The sequence below is a fragment of the Hyperolius riggenbachi genome, chromosome 4 (assembly GCF_040937935.1).
Source record: "Hyperolius riggenbachi isolate aHypRig1 chromosome 4, aHypRig1.pri, whole genome shotgun sequence".
Lineage (NCBI taxonomy): Eukaryota > Metazoa > Chordata > Amphibia > Anura > Hyperoliidae > Hyperolius > Hyperolius riggenbachi.
The window spans coordinates 486,860,137-486,875,607 of record NC_090649.1 but is presented as its reverse complement, the minus strand read 5'-3'; the positions used below and the strand labels follow the sequence as shown (position 1 = coordinate 486,875,607).

Below are 15,471 nucleotides of genomic sequence, written 5' to 3'. Positions count from 1 at the left end.
AATCTCAGTAACTACTCTTGGCTGCATAAAAGAACATTTGAAAGCATTCCCTGTGTGTAAAAACCGTTTACTTTCACTGCAGAGAGCAGTACAGGCTTGCATATCTCTGGCTAATAGCAAATTTATTATTATTATTATTATTGATTTATAAAGTGCCAACATATTCCGTGGCGCTGTACAAAGTAAGAAACAAACATGGGGTACATAATAATACAGACAATGGTGTACACTAATATACAAGATACATAATTAGTGACAAAATACAAAAAATGATACAACATACAGAATACAAAATACAGAATACAAACTACAGAAGTGGTAATGACAATGATAAAAGTAATATGATAAATAAAATGTATAATGATTTCCAAGACACATAAGGGGGGGAGAGCCCTGCCCTTGCGAGCTTACAATCTAAAGGGAATGGGGGGAAACAAGAGGAGGGGTAGTATACGATAAAATATATAGAGACAGTGTGTTTTAGGATACCTAGGGTAGTAGGAGTGCAATTTGGTCTTAGGACAAAGGGAAGTGGCCTAAGGCAGCGCATATGCTTGTCGGAACAAACGAGTTTTCAGAGAGCGCTTAAAAGTAACAAAGGTTGGCGAGTGATGGATGTGTTGTGGGAGAGGATTCCAGAGAAGGGGTGAAGCGCGTGCAAAGTCTTGTAAGCGTGAATGTGAAGAGGTGATTCTAGAGGAGGACAACAGAAGATCATGTGCAGATCTGAGATTGCGATTGGGTTTGTATCTGGAAATCAGTGAGGATATGCACTGGGGAGAGAGATTGTGGAGAGCTTTGTAGGTTAGCAAATCTTATTGCTGGTGTAATGTAAACATGGATACTCAGTGGAAATCTGCCTGGTTCGTATGCTGGAAATACACCATGAGCCATATGCAGTTCACTTTTTCTCCTTAGTTTTCTCCTATTCCTAGGTGATAATTTCACACCTTAACAATAAAATGTCATTTAAAGTGGACCCAATAAAATCTGTTTTCTAAATTATAATGATAAATAGCAGCCTTTTTTCAGCTGCATGATGACAAATATAAAATAATTTACATTTATTGGAGGAACCCCTCCCTTCCCTCTCCCGCTATAAAAGAGCTGAAAAGACAAGGCCGGAAACTTGAGAGGCTGTGGCGCAAATCTCAGTCCCCAGAAGACAAACATGCCTTAACCTCCCTGGCGTTCTATTAAGATCGTCAGGGCGGCTGCGGGAGGGTTTTTCTTAAATAAAAAAAAAACTATTTCATGCAGCCAACTGAAAGTTGGCTGCATGAACGCCCACTAGAGGGCGCTCCGGAGGCGTTCTTCTGATCGCCTCCGGCGGCCAAAAGTAACACGGAAGGCCGCAATGAGCGGCCTTCCGTCTTTTGCTTACTTCGTCGCCATGGCGACGAGCGGAGTGACGTCCTGACGTCAGCCGCCTCCGATCCAGCCCTTAGCGCTGGCCCGGAACTATTTATTCCGGCTGCGCAGGGCTCAGGCGGCTGGGGGGACCCTCTTTCGCCGCTGCTCGCGGCGGATCGCCGCAGAGCGGCGGCGATCGGGCAGCACACGCGGCTGGCAAAGTGCCGGCTGCGTGTGCTGCTCTTTATTTCATCAAAATCGGCCCAGCAGGGCCTGAGCGGCACCCTCTGGCGGTAATGGACGAGCTGAGCTCGTCCATACCGCTAAGGTGGTTACTCCTCCACTTGAAGAGCTACCAAAAGGTAAAAAAAAATCATCCTTTCTATCACAAGAGATTGCAAATGCAGTTAACAAACCAGCCCAACTGTTCCGCACAGTGGAAAAACTCTGCAACCCGGCATGTCAAAAACTTAATATCGAGTCTTCAAAGGACCTCTGTGACCAATTTGCCCATTTCTTCACAGACAAAGTCTCCGCTATAAGGTCCGCCATCCAACTTACAGCATCTGAGCCTAATATAGCGCCGAAGACCATTAGCAGAGACAATGTAACACCTTGGTCAAACTTCAAAGAAATTGATGAAGAAGTCACATCAAGCATCCTCCTTCACGTCCGACTAACTACCTGTGACCTGGATCCTGGCCCAACACAGTTCATGTTGAACTGCCCCGACCTGTTCGTACCGGTATTCCTCAAAATTGGTAACTGTTCCTTACAATCAGGGATATTTCCTGCTTTACTGAAGGAAACAATCATCAGACCTCTCCTCAAAAAAACCTCCCTGGACCCAGATGCAATGACCAGCTACAGACCTGACTCTAACCTCCCCTTTCTGGGCAAGCTAATTGAAAAAGCTGTTTACCTCCAGCTAGAAGCCAAAATCCTACAAAACAACAGTTATGACCCATTCCAGTCTGGCTTCAGGAAACACCACAGCACTGAAACTGCCCTCATCCAAATATGCAACCACCTGCTCATGGCAAGAGACAGAGGAGAGTGCTCGATCCTCATACTGCTAGACCTCTCTGCAGCCTTTGACACAGTTGACCATGACCTCTTGATAAACAGGCTACAGGAATACTGCGGCATTGATGGCATAGTTCTTCAGTGGTTCCAATCCTTCTTGAGTGGCAGAACCCACAAAGTGTCTATGGGGCCCTTCCTGTCCACCCCTGTATCACTTAAGTATGGGGTGCCCCAGGGTTCAATCCTCTCTCCCCTGCTTTTCACGATTTACATGTTACCGCTGGGAAAACTAATCCAAAAACATGGCCTGACATACCACTGCTATGCAGATGACACCCAACTATATATTTCCTTCAAGCCCGGTGTGACAGACCCAACTCCAACTATAAACGCCTGCTTACGTGAACTACAGAAATGGATGAATGACAACTGGCTGAAACTGAATGCAGATAAAACTGAAGTCCTTCTGATTGGAGGGCAGAGCATGATAACAAAACAACTTAACTTGCAGTCTTCACCACTGGGAATAGGAGGCACGGATCTATGCAGCTCTGATCATGTGTGTAGCCTGGGAGTTCTAATTGATGGGGATATAAACTTCAGAACTCAAATCTCTGCTGTGGTAAAATCATCCTATTTTCACCTGAAGAACATTGCAAAAATCAAGCAACTCATCCCCCCAGAAGATCTGCCAACCTTAGTCCACGCCTTCATCACATCCTGACTGGACTACTGCAATGCTCTCTATACTGGCCTTCCAAAAAAGGTCTTGTACCGCCTACAGCTGATACAGAATACTGCTGCCAGACTGCTAACCAACCAACCCCGTCACTGCCACATAACGCCAGTCCTGCACTCCCTTCACTGGCTACCTATAGAATGGAGGGTCCTATTCAAGATTGGCCTACTGACATTTAAATCCCTGAATAATCTAGGCCCTGGATACATGAAAGATATGTTGCAGCTGCGTAGCAATCCCCGCATTCTCAGATCCACAGGTTCTAAAAATCTAGTCATACCCAGAGTCCACTTGGAAACTTTTGGTCCCAGAGCCTTCTGTCATGCTGCCCTTACGTTTTGGAACTCCTTATCTCAACAGATCAGGACAGCTCCATCCCTGGACGTGTTTAAATCCAGACTGAAAACCCACCTGTTCAGTTTGGCATTTGCAGAAATATAACTTTTGTTGTGTGAATACTTCATCCTACTAATTACTGAATCTGAGAGAGCCTAAGCGCTTTGAGTCCTATGGGAAAAAAGCGCTATAGAAGTGTTATTGTATTGTATTGTATTGTATATTGCTGGGACAGAATCCGGCAAACTGGTGGAGTAGATGGTGTCCAGCAAAGGAGGAATTGCTAATGGCTGCCACCTGTATAACCCTAGTTATGAAAAGAGAAGGGTGAAAAGCATGCACTGAAATGCTCATAGGCTTGAAGGAGTGTTTATTTATCTTTGTATGTGTCAGAGTGCTGCAACTAAATATTTTGAATTAAAAACATTTTTGGTTTGGGTCCGCTTTAAGCCAACCGCAAGCAAGAAAATACTCAGAATAATCTTGACAACACTTTTTCACCTAGTTTTTGGTACGTTTTCAATTGCTAACTGTTAAAACATTTTTAAATAGAAGATAAAAAATTATCTCCTAGGAGAAAAGTCAGGTGGAAAAGTGAACAGCATATGGGCCTATGAGTTTTTGGCAGATAGATGGCTCAATAGATCATTTCCGACATGTCCAATCTGATTTTCAATCACTTTTCTGGTCAATTTGTCATAGGAGTGAATGGAAATCGATGGAAAAATGATTGGAAAATCGATCGGACTGTAAATCTGACGAAAATGTGTATTCCCAGCATTCTACTCGATCTCTATCAAGCAGCTCTCTCCCCTACACCCCCCCCCCCCTCCCTCAAATGTTTGCACAATATTCTGGCAGTTGGACTGAGCATCTGCCATTCATTAAATGCTTTTGAAAATAAGGAAAAACCTGAAAATCCCCCATGAGGAGATGAACTAGTCCAATGCCTGTCGGTTCTGTCAAATTACTACTATCTACTGTATGTGACAGCGTCATAGGAGAAAAGTAATCTATAGCACATTTTACTCTGAGAGAAGTGTACTTTTTATTTTTGTTTGCATGTATTTTACATTTTACAATTTTTTTTGCGATGGTGGTTCTTCAATGGTTTCACCTAAACAACTTTTGCTGTTATGTTTTTAGACTCTCTCTATGACCAATACCAGAGCACACACAACCGAGTGTTTAGCGCAACATTTCACATCCCCTCTGTCTCCCTTTAGGCATTCTAGCAGCTTCTCTGTCACTCTTTGAATGCAGCATGGGGCCCGGTGGTCCTGGGTTACCTGGCTGTCCTCACGCAATCCTCACGCTGACTCTTGCGCTTATTGTCTTTGTAGGGGATGAAGGCACGTCCTGCAGTGTCACCGCACAGATGGTCCTCGTCTGCTGCTGGCGCAGTATGAAGGAAGTCTCCTTATTGTTGGGTTTCCTGTGTCAGAACCTCCCGCTACAGACCCAGCTGGACTCTCCTCGGGGCCTCATAACTGTGCAGCAGGTAATTATATTTCCATCATAATGCAAATTGCTTTTCCAAGCCAACTTTTTACAAGAAACACATATATATGAATTTGCTGAGACTTTTAACCCCCTCTTTTACCTAGTGGTTTGGCCCATCCGTTTAAAGTGAAAAAACAGAATTTTTCAGTACAGTGTCCCCTTCCCCTAACACCTTAGCATTAAAAATACACAGTATTTGTTTAAAAAAAAGAAGTTCCCTAACCACTTCGCATCCAGACCTTGTTTCCCCCTAATGGACCAGAGCAGTTTTTTGCATTTAACTAGGTATGTATTTAAAATCAGCAATCATTTTATACCTACTTATGACACTTAAAGAGAATCTGAAGCCATAATAAAAATGGCTTTTTTCCTTATATATAGCAGGGGCCTGTGTGCCCCTGCTAAAACGCCGCTATCCCGCGGCTGAACGAGGGTCCTTTCCCCTCCAAATCCCCCCTGCAAAATCACAACCAACTTGGTCGTAGATTTTGCTACCCATGTGCGCTTCTGTGTGAGGCGGGGCTATGAGCTGCAGCCCTGCCTCACACGATTCTATCAGCGGCAGATCTCCGCCTCTCCCCGCCCCTCTCAGTGGAGGAAGACTCAGAGGGGCGGGGGAGAGGCGGAGATCCGCCGCTGATAGACGCGTGTGAGGCAGGGCTGCAGCTCATAGCCCCGCCTCACACGGAAGCGCTCCCCAGGCAGCACAGGGGGATTTGGAAAGGAAAGGACCCTCGTTTAGCCGCGGGATAGCAGCGTTTTAGCAGGGGCACACATGTTCCTGCTATATATAAGCAAAACAGCCATTTTTATTATGGCTTCAGACTCTCTTTAAATTAAATATATATTGTTTGGTTGTTGTTGTTTTTTCCCTCGACAAACTAGGCTTTCATTGTATGGCATTTTTCCCTCAAACAATTCAGTTGTCTATGCATTTTAATGGGAAAAAAAGAGGGAAAAATATAAAAAAAAACATTTCTCTGTTTTACCAATTCTGGTTTAAAACTAAAAAGCTCTGCTGTAGATAAAAAAACACAAATTTTGTTTGGCTATTTCTACCGTTGATCACAAAACTCAGATTATGTTCCTGTCAAAATTTATGGTGAGGATATTTGATTCTGAAATAATGCTACAGAGTGTGTTTTTCACTATGAACTGAGAAAATAAAAGTATTTTTAATGGTAAAAATCAATCTCATTAGCTCAGGGAACATATATTCCCGTTCACCAATTAGTGCTGCATCAGATAGTGCCAGAAATGTGCACAGGAGCAAGCCCAATCCTGCACTGCTTATGCTACAAGACGTATATCTACTGACTTGTGGCTTAGATGAAGTCACAGAGAACGTAGATATACTGCAGTGGTGGATAAAGTGGCCAATACATTTTTTTTTACTGCAGACCCCACAGCTTGGCTTCCATCTTATGTGGACCACCGGAGCACTCCTGCTTTGTAATGAAGCCTAGCTTGTCTTGCTCATACCTCCTATCTCTAGGCCATGTTCTCCTTCCCTAGTGGCTTGCTTGGGTGGGCTTAGTGGCAACATGGGCCGCAGCCCCTCCCATAAGGTTGTTTTGGAGGCCAAGGAGGAATTATTTAGAGCCTTGTCTTTGGATTCTGTGTGGGGTGTATGCTTTTTCTATCCCTATGCCAACTTTATTGTAGCTCCCCCTTCCATGTTCAGTAGCCTCTGTAACTTTCCATGTGCAGTCCCCCCCCCCCCCCCTCTCCAAGTGTAACATCCATGTGCAATAGCCCCTCCCCTTTCATGTACAGCTGCCACCCCTTCCAAATGTAACATCCATGTGCAATAGCCCCTCCCTTTTCATGTGCAGCCTCTTCTTCTATGTGCAGGAGCCTCCCTCCCATTATATGTGCTGCCACCCCCCCTCCAAGTGTAACTTCTATGTGTAGTTGCCCCTCCCCTTTCATGTACAGCCCCCACTTCTATGTGCAGCAGCCTTCCTCCCATTCATGTACAGCTATCTTGGACACCATATGCCCTCCTCCATGTTTTGCTCCCCATCTGAAACCTGCCACTGCCTTAGACAGCTGCTGCCCTAGGCCCAGGCCTGGACAAGGTTCTCCAGCACTGGAAGTGCAGATACCAAAGCTTTCTCCACCCATCCCCCCCCCCCCCAAAAAAAAACAAAAACAAAATGTGCATGCCCCAGTGTAGGTAGCCTCTGTGGCCCCAATCTAAAGTACTTTGCGCCCCCCCCCTTCCCCCCGGTGTAGGCGATCACATCTGTCCCAGTATTAGGCAGGCTCCTCCCAGCATAGGTAGCCAGATAACACCCAGTATTAGGTAATCACCCCCCTACCCAGTTTAGATAGTCAGATGAGTCACCCGATGTAAGCAGTCCCCCTCTAGAAGTTAGCCAGATTTGCCCCCTGTATTTGGCAGAGGGTCTTCCAGTAATAGTCCCTCAGTATAGATAGTCGAGGGGCAACCAGTATAAGTTAACCTCCAGTATAGATAACCTATCTCCTTTGCTCTGCTTGCATTACTCTGCACCTCTGGGGGTTCGCTAAAAGCACCCCATGATCTCTGCCGGCCATTGCCACTGGGCCCCCCTTGGCAATGAGCCCCATTGCATCCGCTATGACTGCTATGATGATCCCAACACCAGTGTATTTGCCGATTCCAGCTATGGCTTGCTATAATAAAACGTAGTCTCAGAGATGACTGGTTCTCTTTTACCATATTGTACATTGTCTATCGCTCCTTTGAGGGCTGCAGTCATCCTGCGTTCAGGTAAATAGCTGCGGCCCGCGGCACGACTTACACGGCCTCTCCCGGACTTCCTCTGCGCTATTTGTCAGTTTATTGCATAAGCATAAGACCCGTTGGCCACGCAATCCTCAGCGGGTCCATTCTGACTCTCGTCCGCTTCGTTTAGCCCCCGCTGCCGCTATTGAAGGTTTTCTCATATGCAGCGGATTGGAAACCTGCTCCGAGGCTTTCACTTAAATGGCTCCATTATGAATTCCTAATATTTCAGCCAGACCGAGCGCAGCGCCGTAAAACCCTCCACCGCCCCACTCCGTCCTCCATTTTATTTTACTATCTCGCTGTTTAATATTTGTCAGGACTTGTAAAACTGCCAAGCAGCGAAATATGTTTCTTTTTTTTTTCCTGGGAATGTCTGAGTAATACAGAAATTGCTGTTTTTACAGCCGATGTAGAGAGAGATTTGTCAGGGAAAAGGAGGTAAAGTGCTGATTAATCAAAACAATGTGGATCTTGGCAGCCGATGTCTGATCTGGGCCTGCTCAGGCTTAAAGGGATACTCTGACCTTCTAAAGACACATCTCTGGAGCCCCAGAGGTTTATACCCCCCTAGTGACCAGGCCATTTTCACAATTCCACACCCAACAACTTTAAAGGTAACCTAAACTGAGAAGGATATGGAATTTTCATTTTAAAATAATTCCAGTTACCTGACTCTCCTGCTGATCCTGTGTCTCTAATACTGTTAGCCACAGCCCCTCAACAAGCATGCAGATCAGGTGCTCTGACTGAAGTCAAACTGGATTAGCTGCACGCTTGTTTCACGTGTGTGATTCAATTACTACTGCAGCCAAATATCAGCAGGGCTGCCAGGCAACTGGTATTTTTTAAAAGGAAACATTCATATCCCTCTCAGTTAAGGTTCACTTTACTGGTTTATTGCTTGGTCATACAACGCCTAAATTAATTTTGCCTCCTTTTCTTCTCACCCCCCAAATTGGCCCTACAGTATGTTCCATACACTACACATTACATACATAGGCATATGGCTATGATAAGGATTAGATTGTGAGCCCACCAGAGGGACAGTTAAGTGACAAGCACATACTCTGTGCAGCGTTGCGCTAGATGGTAGCACTATATACATACATCTTGTTGTGTAAATACAGATCGCAGCCTGCCAGCACTGAGCAGCCGCTGGCAGGCTGATCGCTGTGCCCCGCAGTTTACTGACGGAAGCTCACGCTCCTGCGAGCTCCCGTCTAACCTCGCTCCTTGCGAGATCACGCCATATGGGGTGACTGAGATATGAGGAAGCTACACTGCGGCCGCCATCCTGCGTTAGGCAGTCACAGAGTGGTTAAAGAGGAACCTAAGCGAAAAGGGAAAAAAAAATCATTAATTGCAAAGTGAGAAGTTTAAAAATAGAAGAGAGATCAAGAAATGATTAATATTCGCCATGTAATTTGTTCATATTGTTTGATCCACAATCAGCCTGCAGGTCATCATCTTTACTACTGGCAGACATGAAAAAACTAGACAGCACCAACTGCCATTATCTATAACCACACCCCCTAACAATGCGATAGGCTAAAAGATTGTTTTTATTTATAGATATACAGAAACACAGAGGGAGATACTGGTTGCTTGGCAGTTGGAAAGAGCTGATATTCCCCACAATGCAACAAGGTTCACAGACAGGAAACTGTCCCTTTGAACGAACGCCCCCATCATGCAAACTCACCCGCGAATATCTGTTTGTTCCAGCTGCTTAGCTTGCAAACAGGAGTAACCCTAACGGGGGAGCGAAAGGCAGTGAAGGAGCCATCAGGCTGTCAATGGGGCGGAGCCCAGGACCTTGTGACCCGCTGCAGCGGATTCTTTTATTCTGTTTTGTGCAAAGCAAAACTTTTTAGTGAAAATTTTTAAAGCGGACCTGAACTCCGAACTTCCTCTCTGCTCTAAAAGATAAGCAACAGCATAATAATCTTTGTTACAGCTGATACAAATCCTGCAATAAATGTGCAGGGTGTCTACTTCCTGTTTTCTTGGGAGCAGACAAAGGGTTAACCTCCTGTATTTACCAATTATCTGCTCTGCTGTGCACTTCTGGGCTGACAAATTAGAGATGAAATTACACTTATAATTATTTACAGATGAGGGTGAATTAGACAGGCTCTTCTCTCTAAACACTCACAGGGTGCATTCCTCTCGGTTTTGCTTGTGAATTGGGCAAGTTCAGGTCCACTTTAAGTGAATTTTTGTATTTAGCATTTTCTGGTGCTGCTGCTTTACTGGTTTAAGGACCATCTTAAAGCGCCGGCGTTGAGCTGCGTGCGAGTCTCCTGGCAGCGATGGGCGGAGGTTAGAACATGTTAATACGCCAATTTGCAATCAATGGAAAGCTGTAGCTTTTGTAACCCGACTCGGGCGCTGTTTGATTTTTCCTTCTGAGGTTTGCGGGTATTTTACATAATTATTGTTGCTATTAAGTTTCCCAGAGTACATATTTTCTGCATTACATATAGGATATGAATGTATATAAATATGAGATATGGAACGAGCCCGCTGCACGCCAGATAACGTTTCTGCTTACACCTATAATGCGCTGAGTGTGATTATGTGGATCTGACTTATATGCTCTTAAAAAATGTTAATGTAATTTACAGGGTTTATACGTAAAGGTAGCATGGACATTATTAGCTGTGCTTTCTGGTGGATATTATCCTGTCTTTTAATTGTCAACCACAGGAGTTTACAATCCAATGTCATTAACATAAATTTGTAAACCGAGCAGCATTTTTATCCCTAGGTAATCTCAATAGAACATTAAAAATGCATGCCAACTACATGGCTCATTACAAAAAAAAAATCAATTCTCCCTTTTCTCTTTACATTTAAATGTTTGTTAGAAGCTTTTATTACCTTTCTGCCGTGGCCTGCCATCGGCAGAAAGAGCAGGCAGATAAGGACTGCTGTAATTAGCAGTAGCAGTGAGCAAACAAAAGCTTTCATCAGCGGGTGGGTGGGGAGATAGGACACTGTCCTTCAAACAGTTTAGAGAGTCACGCTTGATTACAGTCACACCTTCCCCTGGTTAAATAAGGGTAGAGGGAAAGGGAGGGAGGGAAATGGCACTCCTACAGATATTAGAAACCAGGACAAACTGCAGAAAAAAAGCTGCTTGGATCCCTTTAAAGTTACTATACTTAAAGGCTTTCAATAGATTATATTAGCTCTTTATTAAAGAAAACCTGTAACGAAAAAACCTCCCCTGGGGGGTAGTCCCCTCGGGTTGGAAATGCCTCCGGATCCTATGTAGGCTCCCCCAGTCCTCCTCGGTCCCACAGTGGTCTTGCTGTGCCTTTCCGAACAGCGGGGATGTAAATGTTTACCTTCCTGGCTCCATCGCAGGCGCAGTATCGGCTCTCTGCTCGGAGATAGGTGGAAATAGCCGATCGCTGTCGGGCCGCTCTACTGCGCAGGCGCAAGTCTCCTGTGCCTGCGCAGTAGAGCGGACCCGACAGAGATTGGCTGTTTTCGCCTATCTCTGTGCTGAGAGCAGCAACAGCGCCCCCGCTGGAGCCAGGGAAGGTGAATAAATCAGTGCTTGTCAGGGAGGATTCCGGGGGAGCCAGCGCTGGACTGCCTGCAGCTACAGGGGAGGGGGAAGCCTCATTGGGACCCTGAGGCTTCCCCCTCCCGAGGTGAGTACCCCCATTTGGGGGCCTGGAGGAGGTATTGGCTGCACTTAAAGTGAACCAGAGACGAAGCACCCTCAATTATTTTACCATATATATCAGGGGGAACATTAGAGAAAACACCTACCCTGCTCTCTGTTTCATTCTTCACTGCTCAGCCTTTTTGTTATCAGCCCTGATAAAATCCCCGACTGAGCATTCAGTCTGGTTTTGCTCAGGAATCATCATAGCGGAGTCTGTCTTCTCTGATGTCTTTTCAAGCCCAAGCCTGCCCCCTGCTGGCACTGCTATAATGACTCCGCTATAAAGATTCCTGAGCAAAGCCAGGATGAATGCTCAATCAGGGATTTTATCAGGGCTGATAACAAGCAAGCTGAGCAGTGAAGAATGAAAGAGAGCAGGGTAGGGGTTTTATCTAATGTTCCCACTGATATATATGGTAAAATACATGAGGGTGCTTTGTCTCTGGTTCACTTTAAGGTGGCCAGTAACGGGTTCACTTTAAGGTGGCCAGCTGAACGATCGTTCGCAAACGATTATTTATATGAACGATCTAAAATGATCATTTGGAACCATTAATGACCAAAATCTCCTAACCAGTCCGTTGAGATTAATGGTGTTGATCTGAAAATCAGATTGATTTAATTAATCTGATCAGATTGGTTAGGAGATTTTTTTTTTTTAGTTAGTGGTCCCAAATGATCTTTTCTGATCGTTCACGCGAATAATCAATCGTAAACGGTCAGCAAATTTTATAGTTAGTGGCCACCTTTAGGAGTCTTTTACATTTTTAAGACATATAAAAGTTTAAACGTTTTTGTAATAATTTTTTTTGAAATGCATTGTGCAGCAGTAGTTCAGCGCCTGACTCCTCACAACAGACTTCCCTGTTGGGCACTTTCTACCCCCCCTCCCATTTCCCTTCCAACTCCCTTTCAGTTAAATCACAGCCCCCCTGCAGTGACCTAATAAGCAGGGAGGAGGGGTTAAGGGTTGACGCTTTCCCCATTTAAGCCACCTCCCCCTACTTGTCACGCCCCCGACTCACAGCTCAAAGCAATGTGTGATGCTTTTATAAATAAAACTAGAATGATTTTGACACACGTCAGTTCGGCCATGTTCTTTGTTGTTATCCAGTGAATCGTTATTGTTTATGCTATTTTTAAATCGAGATGTTGAACGATATATACTGTTTATATAAAGTTTATCCATTTTATGTTTTATTGAACAGCAGAAAGTGTCTCAGTTTGTTTTTCTTTTCCCCTTGTTGCACTGTTTCCTATTTAAAGCCCGTGCAGCCTGAAACACCATCTGGGACCGTTCAGAAGACATAAGCACAATGTTTACAAGAAATTAACTTACCACAAGCATTTCGTTTGGAAATATCAGAGATTTATTAGTTTTCTGTTTTCAATCTTTGACCCTTCCTCCCCATCTGGGTTTTACAGACCTTTTTGGGGGCGGGGGAGTTAGCAAGAAATACAGAATAATGAATCCCTATTTTCTATTTTTTTTATGTTGACTTCAAAATAAAATGGTATTTGGAGCCCTGTGAGAATCTGCTGTAGTCGTGCCTTTCTAAGTCTCTGCGTTCTTGCGTGTTTTTCGCGCGTTCTTCACGTGTCCAGCAGCTGTGCGCTCTGCACCGAGCTGTGTCTGCTTCGCAGATTCTGAGAATTGGTTTTATGTTTTTGGCTCGCTGATTTACAGCATTATTTTGGAAGCGCGGTTGTGTTTGGCGGTTTCCAGTCCAGGCCAAATCCAGCCTTTCCCAACCATTGCTCGTACGATTTGTTTAGAATGCGGACTTTCGGAATGTTTGTGTGTTTTTGGGTAATTCTTTGGTAAAAATCCTGCTGATTTATTGTATTTCCTGTTACAGTGTGAAGACTTGGGGATACTTTTAATTTTTTTGTCACACTATGACTACACAACTGTTGAAATACTGCCTGTAAAGAATTTTTTTTTTTTTTTCAAAGTGGGATTGTGAGCTGTAAAATCAAATTCCATTCACCTACTGCTCTGTGTGTGTTATGCAGTCTACATGCAGTCTGCATGGCAAGCATTCCAATATAATCATAAATGTTTCTGCTGTAATAAATCGTATCTGTCAGCCTGGCTCTGTTCTGGTACATCGCTGATGGGAACTGACATATAGTGGAAAGCATTAAACCAGGGGTCTCAAACTCAATTTGCCTGGGGGCCGCAGGAGGCAAAGTCAGAATGAGGCTGGGCCGCATAAGGGATTTCACAAAAAAAGTCCTCAAATGGCATTATTAACAGTTTTAATTATTTCTTCTGAACATGAAGTTTCCTACCTTATAGTTCGCTTCAGTGCTCCAATTACAAGTAATCCGCCGTGTCCCCGCCGCAAAATGAGGACTGCAGAGGCCCCAAATCCCCGGGGGACAATCCGCCAGCATTTCCTGGAAGGGGCAGAGCTTTCAGCTTCAGCTCTGCCCCTCCTGACGTCAATCGCGGCGGATCGCCGCCTCTGCCCGCCCCTCTCACTCTTCCTTCACAGAGAGGGGCGGGGAGGGGCGGTGATTGACGTCAGGAGGGGCAGAGCTACAGCTGGTAGCTCTGCCACTCAGCGCAGTCATGGATGTTTGCCCGGGGGATTTGGGGGCTCTGCAGCCCTCGTTTAGCGTGGGGATGCGGCGGATTACTTGGGAGCACTGAAGCGAACTATAAGGTAAAATAGTTCGCTTCCGTGTCTCTTTTGCTTTTGCCGGCGAGGGCCACCAAATATTGTACAGAGGGCCGCGAGTTTTTGACCCCTGCATTATTATTTATTTATTGTATTTATAAAGCGCCAACATATTACGCAGCGCTGGACAATAAATAAGGATACATACAATATTTAGGGGTGACATACAGCAAAATGACAATACCTGAATACAAGAAACATCAGATCACGCAGCACAGTATGAGTACCAGGTAATGCTTAGTCAGTCACTGGAGGGGAGCATGGAGATTAGGCAAGTTAGGTTCACTCAGATGCATAGCATTGGTGCACAGTAATGGAGGTGCATGATCAGGTAGGACACAAAAGGAGGAGGACCCTGCCCAAAGGCTTACAATCTAGAGGGAGAGGTAAGGACACGAGAGGGGACCAGAGTTCAGCTGCGGGTTTAGAGCACTTGTGAGGGGTAGTAGGCCAGAGTGAAAAGGTGAGTTTTGAGGGCTTTCTTGAAGATGTTGAAGGAGGGGGCTGCCCTAATGGGTGGCGGTAGGGAGTTCCTTAGTGTTGGAGCAGCTCTTGAGAAGTCCTGGAGGTGTGCATGGGACCGGGTGATGCGGAGGGCGGTTAGGCAAAGTTCATTGGAAGAGCGGAGTAAGCGGCTAGGTGTGTACCTCTGAGTAAGATCGGAAATGCATTAAACTATATTATTCTTATTTAGTATTTATATAGCGCTGTCACCTTCCACAGCTCTGTACAGATTATATAATCTTGTCACTTACCTGTCCCTCAGAGGGGCTCACAATTTAATTCCTACCAAAGTCCTATGTCTATGTATGTATCCTGTAGTGTACGTATCGCAGGCTAGGAGAAATTTAGCAGGAAGCCAATCAACGTATCTGTATGTTTTTGGGATGTGGTAAGAAACTGGAGTGCCCGGGGGAAACCCGCACAGACATGAGGAGAACAGACAAAGTTTGTATAAATAGTGACCTGACTGGGATTCGAAACCGCCAGGGACCCAGCGCTGCAAGGTGAGAGCGCTAACCACTACGCCACCGTGCTGCCCAGGATACCCAGAAACTTTCCTGGCTTCAAGATCAGAAACACATCCTATAGCTAGATATTGCTGTATACTGTATGTAACCCCACCTTCCCTGTGATTCTTAGCCTACTCTGATTAGATATGTGCAATTCTCCTCCCGAAGCATTCTGAGAGAGCAGGCATATTTTGTACTGGCTTCAGAACTCTCAGATACAAACATTCCACAGAGATCACCTGACAAGACTAAAGATGTCACCACCTGTGAGAGATGTCAGAATGTAAATCAGGGAGAGGAAAGATTTTACAATGGACAAACACTGGCTAAATAATCTATAAATTAATATGGTAAGA

At 45.0% G+C, this 15,471-nt stretch overlaps 1 protein-coding gene across 2 annotated transcripts in view; it reads left to right on the top strand.

Annotated features, from left to right (window-relative positions):
* Nucleotides 1-15,471, top strand: part of THADA (THADA armadillo repeat containing) — a 782,712-nt gene that overhangs the window by 127,170 nt on the left and 640,071 nt on the right. For both annotated transcript variants that reach the window (XM_068233009.1, XM_068233008.1), the window contains exon 21: nt 4,798-4,955. In XM_068233009.1, the coding sequence (XP_068089110.1) occupies nt 4,798-4,955 (158 nt within the window). The remainder of the gene's footprint in view (nt 1-4,797; nt 4,956-15,471) is intronic.